General features: G+C 56.4%; 1 protein-coding gene across 2 annotated transcripts in view; it reads left to right on the top strand.

The window, feature by feature from the left end:
• LOC141075716 (disintegrin and metalloproteinase domain-containing protein 33-like) overlaps positions 1-14,737 on the top strand; it is a 145,450-nt gene that overhangs the window by 74,234 nt on the left and 56,479 nt on the right. For both annotated transcript variants that reach the window (XM_073562866.1, XM_073562865.1), the window contains exon 3: positions 2,123-2,196. In XM_073562866.1, coding sequence (XP_073418967.1) covers positions 2,123-2,196 — 74 coding nt within the window. The remainder of the gene's footprint in view (positions 1-2,122; positions 2,197-14,737) is intronic.

The following is a 14,737-nucleotide window of genomic DNA, read 5'->3' as shown; positions in this document are numbered from 1 at the left end:
TCTCCCGCCTCATGCCTCCACCTCCTCATGCCTCCACCGCCTCATACCTCCACCTCCTCATGTCTTTCCCGCCTCATGCCTCCACCTCCTGTCTCTCCCGCCTCATACCTCCGCCTCCTCATGTCTCTCCCGCCTCATGCCTCCACCTCCTCATGTCTGTGCCACCTCATGTCTCTCATGCCTCCTCCTCATGCCTCCACCTCCTCATGTTTCTCCCGCCTCATGCCTCCACCTCCTGTCTCTCCCGCCTCATACCTCCGCCTCCTCATGTCTCTCCCGCCTCATGCCTCCACCTCCTCATGTCTCGCCGCCTCATGTCTCTCATGCCTCCGCCTCCTCATGTCTGTGCCACCTCATGTCTCTCATGCCTCCTCCTCATGCCTCCACCTCCTCATGTCTCCACCTCCTTATGTTTCTCCCGCCTCATGCCTCCACCTCATGTCTCTCCCGCCTCATGTCTCTCCCACCTTATACCTCCACCTCCTCATGTCTCTCCCGCCTCATGCCTCCGCCTGAGGTCTGTGCTTTCCTGCAGTTGTCTCTCAGGAGGCGGCCCTGCTGGCTGGAGCACAAGTAGGAGACGTTCACTCCTTCCTCCCTCGCTGATGTCACCAGTGAACTACTGGGTCGCCCCCGTCCCAGGGCTGTGGGGTACTCGGTACCGGGCCGGTGTCAGTGGGATATGTTGCGGCAGCTGTGACCGGGTCCATGGCCCTGGGCGCCCAACTCAATGGTGGTTTGAGATATAGTTTGTGTGATAGTTCGTGACGCCACCTGTGGTGTTTGGCAAGCAAGATGTTAAGCCAACGCTGCGTGCAGATCCTCTGGGGCTGATGGTGTGTTGCAGCATAGATGGTGTAGCTCCCAACAGGTGAAGCTGTAACCCCAGGGCAGTGTATAGGTGCAGGCGGTGTGAGGAATGTTGTTACCCAGATGTTGCCGTGCTGCCGGGGTTGGCGCACAAATGACTGGAGTACACCAGGACTTGTAGTTCCAAAGCTTTACTCACAGTTCGTGGTACCCACTGGGGCCTGCCTCCGTGCTGTGTCATCCGGGGTAGAAACTCAATCAATCTCCCGGGCAAATCAGGATTCTCCTCTCCAACACTCCGTCAACATGTACCTTTCCTGAACGACTCCTCTAATGCGCCTTTTAGTGTGAAGAGCTCCAGTACCGTGGTTACTCTGAAGTTCCTCCTGTCACATGTTCCTAACAACTCTACTTGTATGACAGGCAGCTGTAGCCTCTCTCTGGGACTCCCTTTATCCTGAGTCCTGGCTCTCTATTCAGTTGCTGTTGTGCCCCAAGTCTTGGATGGGAGTAGTGCATTTACAGCCAACTACTCCACCGGTGTCTGCTGCAGAACCATAAGTGTCCATACAACCTCGGGGACCGGGCCCCGGCCTTGCGCTGAGAACCTATAGGCAGGGTTTCTCTTCCAACCCACAACTCCTCTCTGTTCTCCTACTCGTTGGTTCCGCGCTGTTCTTTCCCTCTCTTATGGAAGCTTAGGTTGCAGTTCTACGTCTTTCTCCTTCTGTTCCTTTCCCGTGCCAGCTGGCTCAGGTCACTGAGGCAGCTGCAGCACTCCTTCCTCCATCCCTTCTTCCAGGGATCCGTCCTGTCTCTCCTGACTGACTGACCCTCAGACTAACTCCGGACTGACCTCCTGTTAGACTGATCTGTAATTCTAAACTTTCCCAACCTTTTATATCTAACTCCACCCACCTCCCAGCACATCTCGTGTTACGAAGCAAGGAACCACGAAAGGTGCTTTGTGACTACTGGGGAAGGAGGTGCTGCTGGGACTACTGGGAGAAGGAGGTGCTGCTGTGACTACTGAGGGAAGGAGGTGCTGCTGGGACTACTGGGAGAAGGAGGTGCTGCTGTTACTACTGAGGGAAGGAGGTGCTGCTGGAACTACTGGGAGGAGGTGCCGCTGTGGCTATTGGGGGAAGGAAGTGCTGCTGGGACTACTGGAGAAGGAGTACATTTATTATGGTAGAGGCCTCTGACTTCTCTCCACAGAGCAGACTCTCATTACATACAGGAGATTGAGTTCAGATGCCACCTAGAGCCCCTTGTGGTCATGACATGATATTAATGATTGTGTCTCCGTCAGGTGAATCCCGCCAGCGGGGAGATCGTGGTGACATCAGGAGGACGACATCTCATCCTAGAGGTGAAGAGGAACCAGTGAGTGTTTGTGTCTCGACGTCTCTTCTTTATTGTATCTGTTGTTTCGCTTTTGCTGTTGATGGATCCTTTGTCTGTTTCACCCGGGAATGAAACTAGAAGAATTGGGCCCCATAGCAGAATATACACGGGGCCCCTCTCCACATGACTGGCTCATTATGGCACCACATGTGGATGCAGACGCCAAACCTGCTGTAGGCACAAACCGCTCTCATCAGTCGCCCTCTGTCTCCCATCAGTTCTGGAGGGCAGCACTGCGGCATTACAGCCTCCGAGGGTCTACCTGGTGTCACAACGCACACTCTGCCCCTTCCTGGCACCACACATTCTCGAGTCCTTCTTGGCACCACGACGCACACACGCTCAGGCTCTTCTTGGCACCACGACGTACACGCTTTCAGGCGCGCACTCTCTCTGAGTCTTCTCGGTACCACGACGCACACTCTCAGGCTCTTTTTGGCACCACGACGCACACTCTCAGCCCCTTCTTGGTACCACAGTGCACACTCTCAGGCTCTTGGCACCACGGTGCACACTCTCAGCCCCTTCCTGGCACCACGGAGCACACTCTCAGCCCCTTCCTGGCACCACGGAGCACACTCTCAGCCCCTTCCTGGCACCACTGTGCACACTCTCAGGCTCTTGGCACCACGACGCACACTATCAGCCTCTTCTTGGCACCATGGTGCACACTTTCAGGCTCTTGGCACCAGGGCGCACACGCTCATCCCCTTCTTGGTACCACGGTGCACACTCGGGCTCTTGGCACCACGACGCACACTATCGGCCTCTTCTTGGCACCACGGTGCACACTCTCAGGCTTTTGGCACCAGGGCGCACACGCTCAGCCCCTTCTTGGAACAACGGTGCACACTATCGGGGTCTTGGCACCACGGCGCACACACGCAAACCCTGCCCAGCACCACGGCGCACACTCTCAGGCTCTTGGCACCACGGCACACACTCTCAGCCTCATCTTGGCACCATGGTGCACACACTCAGACCCTTTCCGGCACCATGGCGCACACTCTCAGACTCTTCGCACCACGGCGCACACTCTCAGCCCCTTCTTGGTACCACAGTGCACTCTCTCAGGCTCTTGGCACCACGGCGCACATGCTCAGCCTCATCTTGGCACCATGGTGCACACACTCAGACCCTTCCCGGCATCATGGCGCACACTCTCAGACTCTTCGCACCACGGCGCACACACTCAGCCCCTTCCCGGCACCACAGTGCACACTGTCAGGCTCTTGACACCACGACGCACATGCTCAGCCTCATCTTGGCACCATGGTGCACACACTCAGCCCCTTCCCGGCACCACAGTGCACACTCAGGCTCTTGACACCACGACGCACATGCTCAGCCTCATCTTGGCACCATGGTGCACACACTCAGACCCTTCCCGGCACCATGGCGCACACTCTCAGACTCTTCGCACCACGGCGCACACACTCAGCCCCTTCCCGGCACCACAGCGCACACTCTCAGGCTCTTGACACCACTGCGCACATGCTCAGCCTCATCTTGGCACCATGCTGCACACACTCAGACCCTTCCCGGCACCATGGAGCACACTCTCAGGCTCTTGGCACCACGGCGCACACACTCAGTCCCTTCCCGGCACCACAGCGCACACTCTCAGGCTCTTGGCACCACGGCGCACACACTCAGACCCTTCCCGGCACCACAGCGCACACTCTCAGGCTCTTGGCACCACGGCGCACATGCTCAGCCTCATCTTGGCACCATGGCGCACACACTCAGACCCTTTCCGGCACCACAGTGCACACTCTCAGGCTCTTGGCACCACGGCGCACAAACTCAGACCCTTCCCGGCACCACAGTGTACACTCTCAGGCTCTTGGCACCACGGCGCACATGCTCAGCCCCTTCCTGGCACCACAGCTCACACACTGAGGCTTTTCCTGGTTCCTATCATTTTCGGTGCCGGCTGCCGTGAGAGAGCATGGCAGAGCCACTAGATGCAGTGACCGATCAGGCCTGGAACCTTTACCTAATGTCACGTTCAGAATGGAGACAGATGCATTGTAACAATGAAACAATGCGTCACTGGTAAACAATGGAGAAAACTGTGACCATCAAACCCAGCGCACAGCGCTGACCCACTTACTCTCCCGCCCCCACAGCAGCTGGAATGAGTTAGGGCCTCTCTGTCCTGAGCCGACTGTAATGGATCCGTCTTACTCATCAGTATCTGCTCCGCTCACGTGGACTGAGACCCAGACAGAACGGGGAGAGGAAGTAACAGAGGGCGAGACACGGGCGGAACATCTGCGGAACACAGAGCAACAATGGATCTAATGTAACACTACATAATGCATAATACTCCACTGTAAGAGCGGTCACACTATAGACGGAGGTCTCTTCTGTAAGAGCGGTCACACTATAGAAGGAGGTCTCTACTGTAAGAGCGGTCACACTGTGGACGGAGGTCTCTACTGTAAGAGCGGTCACACTGTGGACGGAGGTCTCTACTGTAAGAGCAGTCACATTGTGGAGGTCTCTACTGTAAGAGCGCTCACACTGCAGACGGAAGTCTCTACTGTAAGAGCGGTCACACTGCAGACGGAGGTCTCTACTGTAAGAGCGGTCACACTGTGGACGGAGGTCTCTACTGTAAGAGCGGTCACACTGCGGACGGAGGTCTCTACTGTAAGAGCGGTCACACTGCGGAGGTCTCTACTGTAAGAGCGCTCACACTGCGGAGATCTCTACTGTAAGAGCGCTCACACTGCGGAAGTCTCTACTGTAAGAGCGCTCACACTGCAGAAGGAGGTCTCTACTGTAAGAGCGCTCACACTGCGGAGGTCTCTACTGTAAGAGCGCTCACACTGCAGAGGTCTCTACTGTAAGAGCGGTCACACTGCGGAGGTCTCTACTGTAAGAGCGCTCACACTGCGGAGGTCTCTACTGTAAGAGCGGTCACACTGCAGATGGAGGTCTCTACTGTAAGAGTGATCACAATGCGGAGGTCTCTACTGTAAGAGCTCACACTGCGGAGCTGCAGTCACTATTCTGCTGTTACATCATGTCTGATCCTCCAACTCTTTTATTTTACAAAATTATCAAAATTACACTCAGAAACAAACCACAATACATAAACTAAAGAAAACCAACATAGACAGACATAAAATGTGCAAAACATGCGCAAACAACTGAAAGTCCAAATCCTTTCCTTGTCCTCCACTGAGCTTGGCAGCTTAGGGTCCCCCAGCAGGAATCCACTGAAAAGAGAATACAAAGAAACATAAACCCCTCTCCCCATTCACACCCCATTCACCCCCATTCACACCTCACCGATTTTACTATTTACAATTTTACTATTTACAAAAACCAAACGAAAATAACCCTTTCCTGGCCCTCCGCTTGAAAAAAAAAAAAGAGAACTCTGCCACTTTGGCCGACAAACCTTACCTCCTATTACACAGCAAAGATTTTTATTTATTTTTTTTTCCCTCTCCCACACATGGCAACAAGTTCGCAGCCTTTTTTCCCACCACCTTGCACCGCAGGTCCTACAAGTTTGTAGCCTTGTCACAGCAAAACCTGGTCCACGAAAGTTTATGGCCTTTTGATTCCACACGAAAACTATTTCCAGGGTCCGCAGAGTCTACTTCTCCTGCCCTGCTCCTTTGCTCCTTCATGTTGCTCTTGGCATCCGGTCATCCATCCACCACCCCCCATGCACCCCCCTCCCAACCTGACTACACCCCATCCACACATTCTAACTAAAAAAAAAACGTGTGTTATATATTTTTCCTTTTACCAAAGCACAACCAAAAGACATTTTCCAAAACTCTCAATACCATCCCATCTACTTACGCATTAATATACAAACTAAACACAGCATTTGCATACCCAAGGCCCAAGTTTGGCACCTGTAAGCCCAATATCCATTATATTTCCTGTTTTTAAAACAAAAAGCTAAGGTGGCATGCACCAGCCCACCACCAGGAAAAAGGGGTTCTAGAGGCTCCATCCCTCACTAACACATTCATCCTGTCCCTCAAGAACTAAGACTGTCCCTACTTCTGTCCCTAAAAAAAGAAACCTGTCCCTATCTGTCCCTTCCTGCCCCTACTCTACCTAACTTATCATAACTAACTCTCTATCTGTCCCTCAGTGCCTGTCCCTCCCTGTCCCTATCTGCCCCTACTTCTGTCCCTAGCACACCCAGTGAAACTTATGCTATCCCTACCCTCATTCACACGGAGCTAGCTCTCCCTTGAGTGCGTTTTTAAAAGGAGAGGCCTCTCCAAAGCCAAGAGGCCTTCCTCACACCCAACCTTTCGAACTCCAAAGAACGGACCTTCACCAGGTCACCCAAGATGTTTCCTACCACCTCATCCCTTGGGAGGGTTTTTTTCCGCGTCGAAACTAGGCACCGTGCATTCCAAGTGTAGAACCTAACCACTACACTGACTAGGAATAAAGTGTCCCGGCCACCCAGGGATCTGAACGCTCCATAGGCCCATTCAGCGTAGGAGAGGGACGCCAGCCGCGGCCAACGTATGGAAATACCCACCCTGTTGTAAACCTCTGCATTAAAGGGACAATGAAGCAGGAAGTGCTCCATGCTTTCCAGCACGTCGCCACACTCCTCACGAGGGCAACCCCGGTCATCGGAGTTCCTGCACTTCAAGTTGTCCCTTACATACAGCCTCCCGTGGAAGCAACGCCAGGTCAAGTCCCAAAACTTCATGGGGATCCGCTTAGAATGTAAAAGCCCCAGCCCGACCTCCAGATCCCGGCCTGGGCAATCCTTAAGGGCCAGGGGCTTCTGGAAATGGGTCAACAGGACCCTCCTGTCAAGGCACTGCCTCGACATGGTCCTGATTTCCCACATTCCCTGACCCCACCGGCGAATCACCTTCAGAACCGGGGTAGCATAAGCCGGGAGATGCCCATGAGGTGTGCGTAGGTCCTTCACCCGCCCTCCTGTCTCCCATTCCTGGAAGAAAGGCCAAAGCCAACCCTTGCAGGAGACTACCCACGGAGGAGCCCTCTCTAGCCAGAGGTTGGAGATGTTAGTCTTAAGAAAGGTGTTTACTAGAAACACCACCGGGTTGACCATACCCAACCCGCCTAGTCTCCTCGTACGGTATGTAACCTCCCTCTTGATTAGGTTAAGCCTATTCCCCCATAACAATTGGAAGAACAGGCTATAGACCCGTGTCCAGAGAGGTTCCAGCAAGATGCACACACTGCCCAGGTATATCAATAAAGGTAGCAGATAGCCTTTAGCCAGGGCAACCCTTTCCCTCAGGGTTAAAGACCAACCCTTCCATTGGTCCACCTTTTGGGCGGCGATCTTAAGTCTGCCCTCCCAATTTTGCTGGGGGTAGTCCCCGGGGCCAAATTCGATGCCTATAATTTTGGCGGTGGCCTGGGGCCCTAGAAGGGTGTCCGGGAGATCAAAACTAGGATCTCCCCCTCCCAGCCAGAGACTTTCACACTTATCCCGGTTGATCATGGACCCGGATGCCTCCGAGTAGCGCACTACCTCCGACATGACCCAGTCCGCCTCCCCTCTCGAGGATACGAACAGGGAAACATCATCGGCGTAGGCCACCACCCTCAGAGAGGAGCCAGAGCCCGCCTGATCCATCCCGACTCCCGCCAACGGTCCACGATCTACCCTCCTTAAGAAGGGATCGATCGCGAACACGTATAAAAGCGGGCTCAGCGGACAGCCCTGACGGACCCCAGAACCCACCTCAAAAGGGCGACCTGACCAACCGTTAACCAGCGGAAAAGTCTCAGCCCCTTGGTACAAGATCTCTAACCATTTTACAAACCTCCCAGGCAGACCATACCTCAAAAGGACGGACCAGAGGTACTCGTGGTTGACCCGGTCAAAGGCTTTCGCTTGATCTAATGACAGCAAGTACCCCTTCCAGTGACCTGCCCTACCCTGCTCCACTGCCTCTCGGACACCGAGCACAGCACTAAAAGTACTGCGGCCTGGAACAGAGCAATGCTGGGCCCCTGAAAGGAGCCGGGGTGCAAACTTCACCAGCCGATTAAACAGCACCTTGGCCAGAACCTTCCGGTCCGTATCGAGAAGCGCTATGGGACGCCAGTTCTCGATACGGGACGGATTCTTACCCTTTGACAGAATAATGAGGGCTGACTTCCTCATTGAGCCGGGAAGAGTGCCCGAGGAGAGACACTCATTAAAGACCCCTGTCAAGAGGGGGACCAAGGAGTCCCTAAAAGTCTTATAGAACTCAGATGTTAAGCCATCCGGACCTGGCGATTTCTTGAGCCGAAGCCCATCAATGGCCAGTCTCACTTCCTCTTCCCTGATTTCTTCTGCCAAAACACCAAGAGAGGGATCACCCCCTGGCTCAGGGACGGCTTCAGCCAGGAAAGCCGACATCCTGTCCCGATCCAGATCCTTCTTTTCCAAGAGGTGTGAGTAGAAGGATCTGACTACCTCCAGGATCCCTGATTTGGATCTGTTCAGGGACCCCGTACTGTCGATCAGTCCTGTCACCATCTTACAATTCACTGACATCTTACAGTTTCTGTAAGGGTCGGGCGAGCGGTACTTCCCGAAGTCCCTCTCAAAAACCAAAGATGTGTGCCTATCATACTGACACCTCTTGAGCAAAGATTTCACTCTGGAGATTTCCTCTCGGTCACCTCCAGTCGAGACAAGCTGCTCGAGTTTCCTCCCCAGAGCCTAGTACAAGCGGTGCCTGTTCAGACTCCTGAGGCTCGAGAGCTGACGGAAGAACCCCGCCACCCGCTTTTTGAAGATCTCCCATCACTCTGACTTACTACTACCGAGATCCAACAGCGGTACCTGGCTCTGAAGAAAATCCTCGAAGGATTGTGTCACCTCCGCTTCTTCCAGCAGGGACGAATTGAGCTTCCACAGCCCTCTTCCCATCCGAGGAGTCTCTGCAACATTCAGAGAAAAGAAAATTAGACAGTGATCGGAGAACTCCACCTCAACGGCGGACACAGCAGAAAAGATGGTGTCCTCCTTCAAAAAAAACCTGTCTATTCTAGACCTACTGCTACCCCTATGGTAGGTGAAACCCCCGTGACCTGGGGTGTGCCGGATGTGGACATCCACCAGGCGAGCTTCACTGGCTATGCTATTCAATGCGACGCTATCATAAGCCAGGCGATCTCCGGGACCCCCCCGGTCACGGGACCTCGTAATGGTGTTGAAGTCCCCACCGAAGACCACCTGTCGGCTCGTAAAAAGAAAGGGCTTGATCCTCAGGAAGAGACATTTGCGGTCCCACTTGGACTGCGGGCCGTAGATGTTGATGAGCCGGAGCTCTTGTCCCCTCATGAAGACATCTAGGATCAGGCACCTCCCCATTTCCAACTCAGTAACCCGTCGGCATTCAACTGCTGCAGTCTTAAAAAGGACTGCCACCCCGCTATACGGCTCGGCCGCAAGAGACCAGTATGAGGGCCCACACCTCCACTCCCTCCGTGCTTTATAGATGGCCCCCATGTCTGTTAGTCTGGTCTCTTGCAAGAATACAATTTCTGCCTCAATCCGGGAGAAAAAAATCAAAGGCCGTGAAGCGAGCCGCATCTGACTTAATGCTGGCGACATTAATAGACGCCAGCGTCAACGGGGCGAGTTCAGCCATCATGAGTGATTGAGTTGGATGGCCAATTTCTTCCCTACCCCGCTATTACCTCCTACTGGGGGGGGTCAGACACCTTCCTTTACAGGGAAGCTCCCGACGTGTCCATCCCACCCCCCCCCCCCGGTGTCCTCGCCCCCGGGTTCCAGGTCTGTCCCCCCCTCAGGAGGAGCAATGCCCCCTGAGGGATGGACTCCGCCATCCCCTGAAGGACCCTCCGGTGTTGCCCCCGGCCCAGTACCCTCGTCTTGCGGTTCATCATCTGAACCTCCGAGGGCGCTGAACCGGTTGGAGAGTCTGATCAGAGGGGGGTCAGCGGGCCCTTCCGTATGCACCCTTGTGGTCGGGGGCGGGGGGGACTTTGAAGGCTTGTCAGCCTTCCTCCCCACCGCTTTGCGCTTGGCACGCCTGGTTTTGCCACCTGGTGCTGTAGGCTGCTCTTGGACATCCTCATCAACAGTTTCATACTGAGAGGAATTGTCCGAGTCAGCCGCTTTCTCCTCTCTCTCCATCCTCCTGATCTCCTCACTCACCGCACTCTCCCCCAGGGCCTCAGAGGCTTTGGCCACGGGCCTGGAGGGAGGAGCAGGCATCACCCCGGTTGCCCGAGGCTCCACCTGTCCCTTACCTCCCTGGCGCTTTTCCTGCCACCGCTGGTACGCGGGGCCCCTTGCAGCATTGCCCTTCCTCACTGGCCCCTCAGCCCTTTCCCCTCCGCCACCACCTGCCACAGCAGAAGCAGCGCCACCGGGGGTTGCCCCCCCGCGGTCTCCCCCCACCGGGCCTGTGGCGGCATTACAGAAAGAGCGAGGGCAGCGGCTGAGAGGGTGACCCAGGTCACCACACAGGTGGCACCGAATGTCTTTGCACAAGGCAGCCAGTTGACCTACCCCACCACACAACGCGCACTTCTGCACCTTGCAGTTGGCGCTGAAGTGGGTGGGGTCGCCGCACTTGTGGCAGACCTTCGGTTGCCCCTGGTAGAAGACAGGATCCTGTCCCTTCCCAGGAACGCCGAGGAAGGGATGTGGGTGACCGTGCCGCCGGAAACCTTCAATTTGACCATGAAGGTCCAGCCCCCCGACCAGATGCCAAACTCGTCCCTGTTCTTTTTTGGGACCTCGGTGACCTCCCCGTAACGGGAAAGCCACGTCATGATGTCCACGCCTGCGAGTGACTCGTTACATGTAACCACGGTCACTTGCTTGACAGAATTTTGGCGAGACACCGCTTGAGCCACGAAGTCTCGCCATCCGGGCTCTTCTCGCACCAGCTCGTAGTTTGACCAGAAGAGCTCAAGCCCCTCTGGCCGCACGAAGCTGACGTCGAAGAAGCGGGACACCGAAGGGTGTATCAGGGCAAAGATGTCATTCGCCCCGAAGCCCATCTTAAGGAGGAGCTCCACCACCTTGCTCCTAGGTGGACAAGCTTCACTGCCCCCCCACCTAAGACGGACCACATTCCTTCTTGGCGGCCCCTGCCCGGCTGTGGGGAGAGACCAAACAGTCCCTCCCTCCCTTTGATTTTGGAAGGCTGCTAGGCCATGTCTCTCTATCCAGAAAGACAGGTCCACTGTCCTCCCCTCTACCATGATCGATCTTTCTCCCCTTTGGAGGGCCTCCAGGAAACGGCGGTGCAAACCGCCGTCCCCGGAGCCCGGAGGCGAGGAGACCCCCCCGGAACCACCCCGACCCCCGCATAATTACGTTGGGGCCTCACGGCTGGGGGGGCAGACGGGCCAGCCCTCCCACCACTAGTGCCAGCACCCTCATTCATTCTCCCGTTCACTCTTTTATTATTTCCACTCACTCCGGCACTCACTCCAGCATTTACTGACTCACTCCCTCATCCATATCGCTCACATCACCATTTATGTCCTCAAACAGCTCTTCAAAAATATCTCCTATCTCACTCCCACTCTCACTTCCAGATAGACCACTATTTACATTAGCAGACTTGGTGTTGCAGTACCCCTGCCTGCTGGGGGCCCTGACTGGCCAGTGCTCTGCTCCTTGGAGCTGCTGGCACTGCTCCAACTCTTGTCCAGGAGTGCCGCTGCCCCTTTAAATACCTCCGAGCAGAGCGCACTCAGTACGCCCTGCCCGAGCCTGGGAGCAGCAGCAGCTCCTGGGTTCTCTGGCTCCACTTTCTTTTCTTTTTGCGGTGTCTTTGCACTGAGGACAGGGACGGCCACTGCCACCGCACCCTGCCCTCTGCTGTTCGCCCCCGCCGGCTTCCCAAGGAGCGCCAGAGCCCCCGCACCACCAGATGGAGGTAAGCGGGCTGGGGACCCCGACAACTCCCTACTGACTTTTGGGGGCACTATGCTGCTTGAGGGGGTAGGCGGGACAGGAGGCAGTGGGCCCGCCAAGGCCACGCCCCCCCGCTGGCTGCAGCCACCCCGGGCAGAGCAGTGACCCCTTGCGAGGCCACGCCCTCCCCAGGTGACGCGGGCACAGCGGGCGGGACAGCGGCCGAGGAGGACACGCCCCCCCGCATGCCGCAGCCTTTGCAGGCCGGGCAACACTCGGGGAGGCCACGCCCCCCTCACGGACCGTCACTGCTCCCCTGAACCCACCACTTGATGTTGGCAGGGCTGGCCACTCCCCCTCGTCGCCCAGCGGCGGCGGTGCCCCCAGCACGGACCCTTTTTTGGGTCTACGCGCCGGGACCCCGCTCTTGCCACGGGCGCCGTCAGAGGAGCTACCAGCCCCTTGCATTTTTTTAGCTGCTGCTTCACAGCAGCCTCCACGCCCTTTCTAGGTCTCTGGACCCCCATAAGTGGACCAGACTTAACAGACCCGTGCGTGGGGGATCCAGAGACCCCAGCACTCACCGCCGGAGGTGCGGTCCTGGCTGTACCCGGGCTGAGCGCCAGGCCAGCCCCCCCTGCCACCGGGGACTGAGCCCGGACACCACTACCACCAATACCGCCAGCGGCTGTTACACCACTGGCACCAGCACCGACCTCCATGTCGCTGCCTGAACCCTCACCACGAGGTGTGACGGTAAGGTCCAGGCACACATCACTCTGCCCGCGCCCCCGCTGCGGACCCACCACAGGGCCCGAGCCGGGGTGGGCAGAGGGTTCCATACAGCGGGACAGAGGGGCCCCGGAAAGAGGGACAAACATAAGTTTGTCAGCCACGGTGTTTTTTGGCTTGCGCTTGTTTTTTTTCTTTTTCCTCTTTCCGGTTGCCCCGTCCTCAGGGCAGACCTCATCCCCAAAGAGCAGTGTGCCAAACCGCTCTGGGGACTCGATCCGCCTCACCTGTTGTAGGACGAGGCAGCCCCCCTCACTACTACTGTCCCCACTCCCACCAGCCTCCCCCTCGCCCCCACTTTCCTCCGAGTAACTGGAGTCCGGTGGGAGAGCCACTTGCTCAGCGGCCACCCCGCTGCATGTTACCTGGGTGTTGTTGCTCACCAGGCCTTCAGGTGGGGCAGGCGTAGATGTTCCGCCATCCTCCTCCTCCTCTTGGCCCTCCACCTGGCAGGGGCCTCCTGACCCCCCAGGAGACCCACCGGTCATGGCTCTAAACCGGTCATCGTTTTTCAGTTTCTCTGCGAAGGGGCCGCTCCCACTCAGGATAGCCGCCCGTATCTCCTCCAAGGCCCTGATAGCCCCCTTCAGCCTCTCCACCGTGGCGGAGACCTCAGCTCGTCTCAAGGCGGGGAGCCGGTTCTTAGCCACCGCTCGTGCTCCCCTTAACTCCTCCCGGAGTTTTCTCAGCTGTTTGGCGGCCTCCTCATATTCGCAGAGGTGCGCATGGATGCGGGAGGCGTAGATGGTAGATGGCTCTCCCTCAGCTCTGGAGCCCCAGATGTTGGGGGGCTCTGCCACTGCACCTCTGCTCTGGGCCGCCACTCCTCCGGGAGGAGGAGCCGCCACGGTACCAGCTTCGGGGGGCCCGGTGTCCCGGGGCTCCTGGGTCCGTCTCTTCCCCATCTCCCTGGGACTGGCTGGCTGCACCCTGGCCTCCGGATGGTGCTGAGGCCCCCCACCCCCAGCTGGCTTGCCGGGGGGTGGGAGCCAGGGGCACAGCCCCGGCGCTCAGTCCCAGGGAAAGTCCTCTTTCCTGGGAAGGGGGCAGATGGAAAGTCCTTGCAGGAAAAAACCTCCCTTCCCAGGAGCTTAGCAAGACCCTAGCCTGCAGACTCTCAGCACAGATGCTCCTCCTCTTCCTGGGCGTGCTCTATCCTCCAGTCCCCTCCAGAGCTGCAGTCACTATTCTGCTGTTACATCGTGTCTTCTCCTCCAGTCCCCTCCAGAGCTGCTGTCACTATTCTGCTGTTACATCGTCTTATCCTCCAGTCACCTCCAGAGCTGCGGTCAATATTCTGCTGTTTCATCATGTCTTGTCCTCCAGTCACCTCCAGAGCTGCACTCGCTATTCTGCTATTACATTGTCTTATCCTCCAGTCACCTCCAGAGCTGCGGTCAATATTCTGCTGTTAAATCATGTCTTATCCTCCAGAGCTGCGGTCAATATTCTGCTGTTACATCATGTCTTATCCTCCAGAGCTGCGGTCACTATTCTGCTGTTACATCATGTCTTATCCTCCAGTCACCTCCAGAGCTGCGGCTGCTCTTCTACTGGCGCTTGGTGCAGTCTCTCCGGCTGTCGGCTCCCCGCATTCCCTGCTCTCCACTTCTCCCACATGATGTGCGGAGCAGGAAAAGCTAAAGACGTCCTGTACACCGAGAATGTGCCCATACTTAACCAGTCTGCTAATCCGGCATACGGTAATTTAGAATGTCTGATAATCCGGTAATCCAGAATGTCTGATAATCCGGCATCCGGTAATCCCGAATGTCTGATAATCCGGTAATCCCGAATGTCTGATAATCCGTTAATCCAGAATGTCTGATAATCCTGCATCTGGTAATCCAG

This window comes from Dendrobates tinctorius, unplaced genomic scaffold (genome assembly GCF_039654945.1).
Source record: "Dendrobates tinctorius isolate UK_male_01 unplaced genomic scaffold, ASM3965494v1 ptg000367l, whole genome shotgun sequence".
NCBI classification, from domain to species: Eukaryota; Metazoa; Chordata; class Amphibia; order Anura; family Dendrobatidae; genus Dendrobates; species Dendrobates tinctorius.
This window is presented reverse-complemented; position numbering and strand designations above follow the sequence as displayed.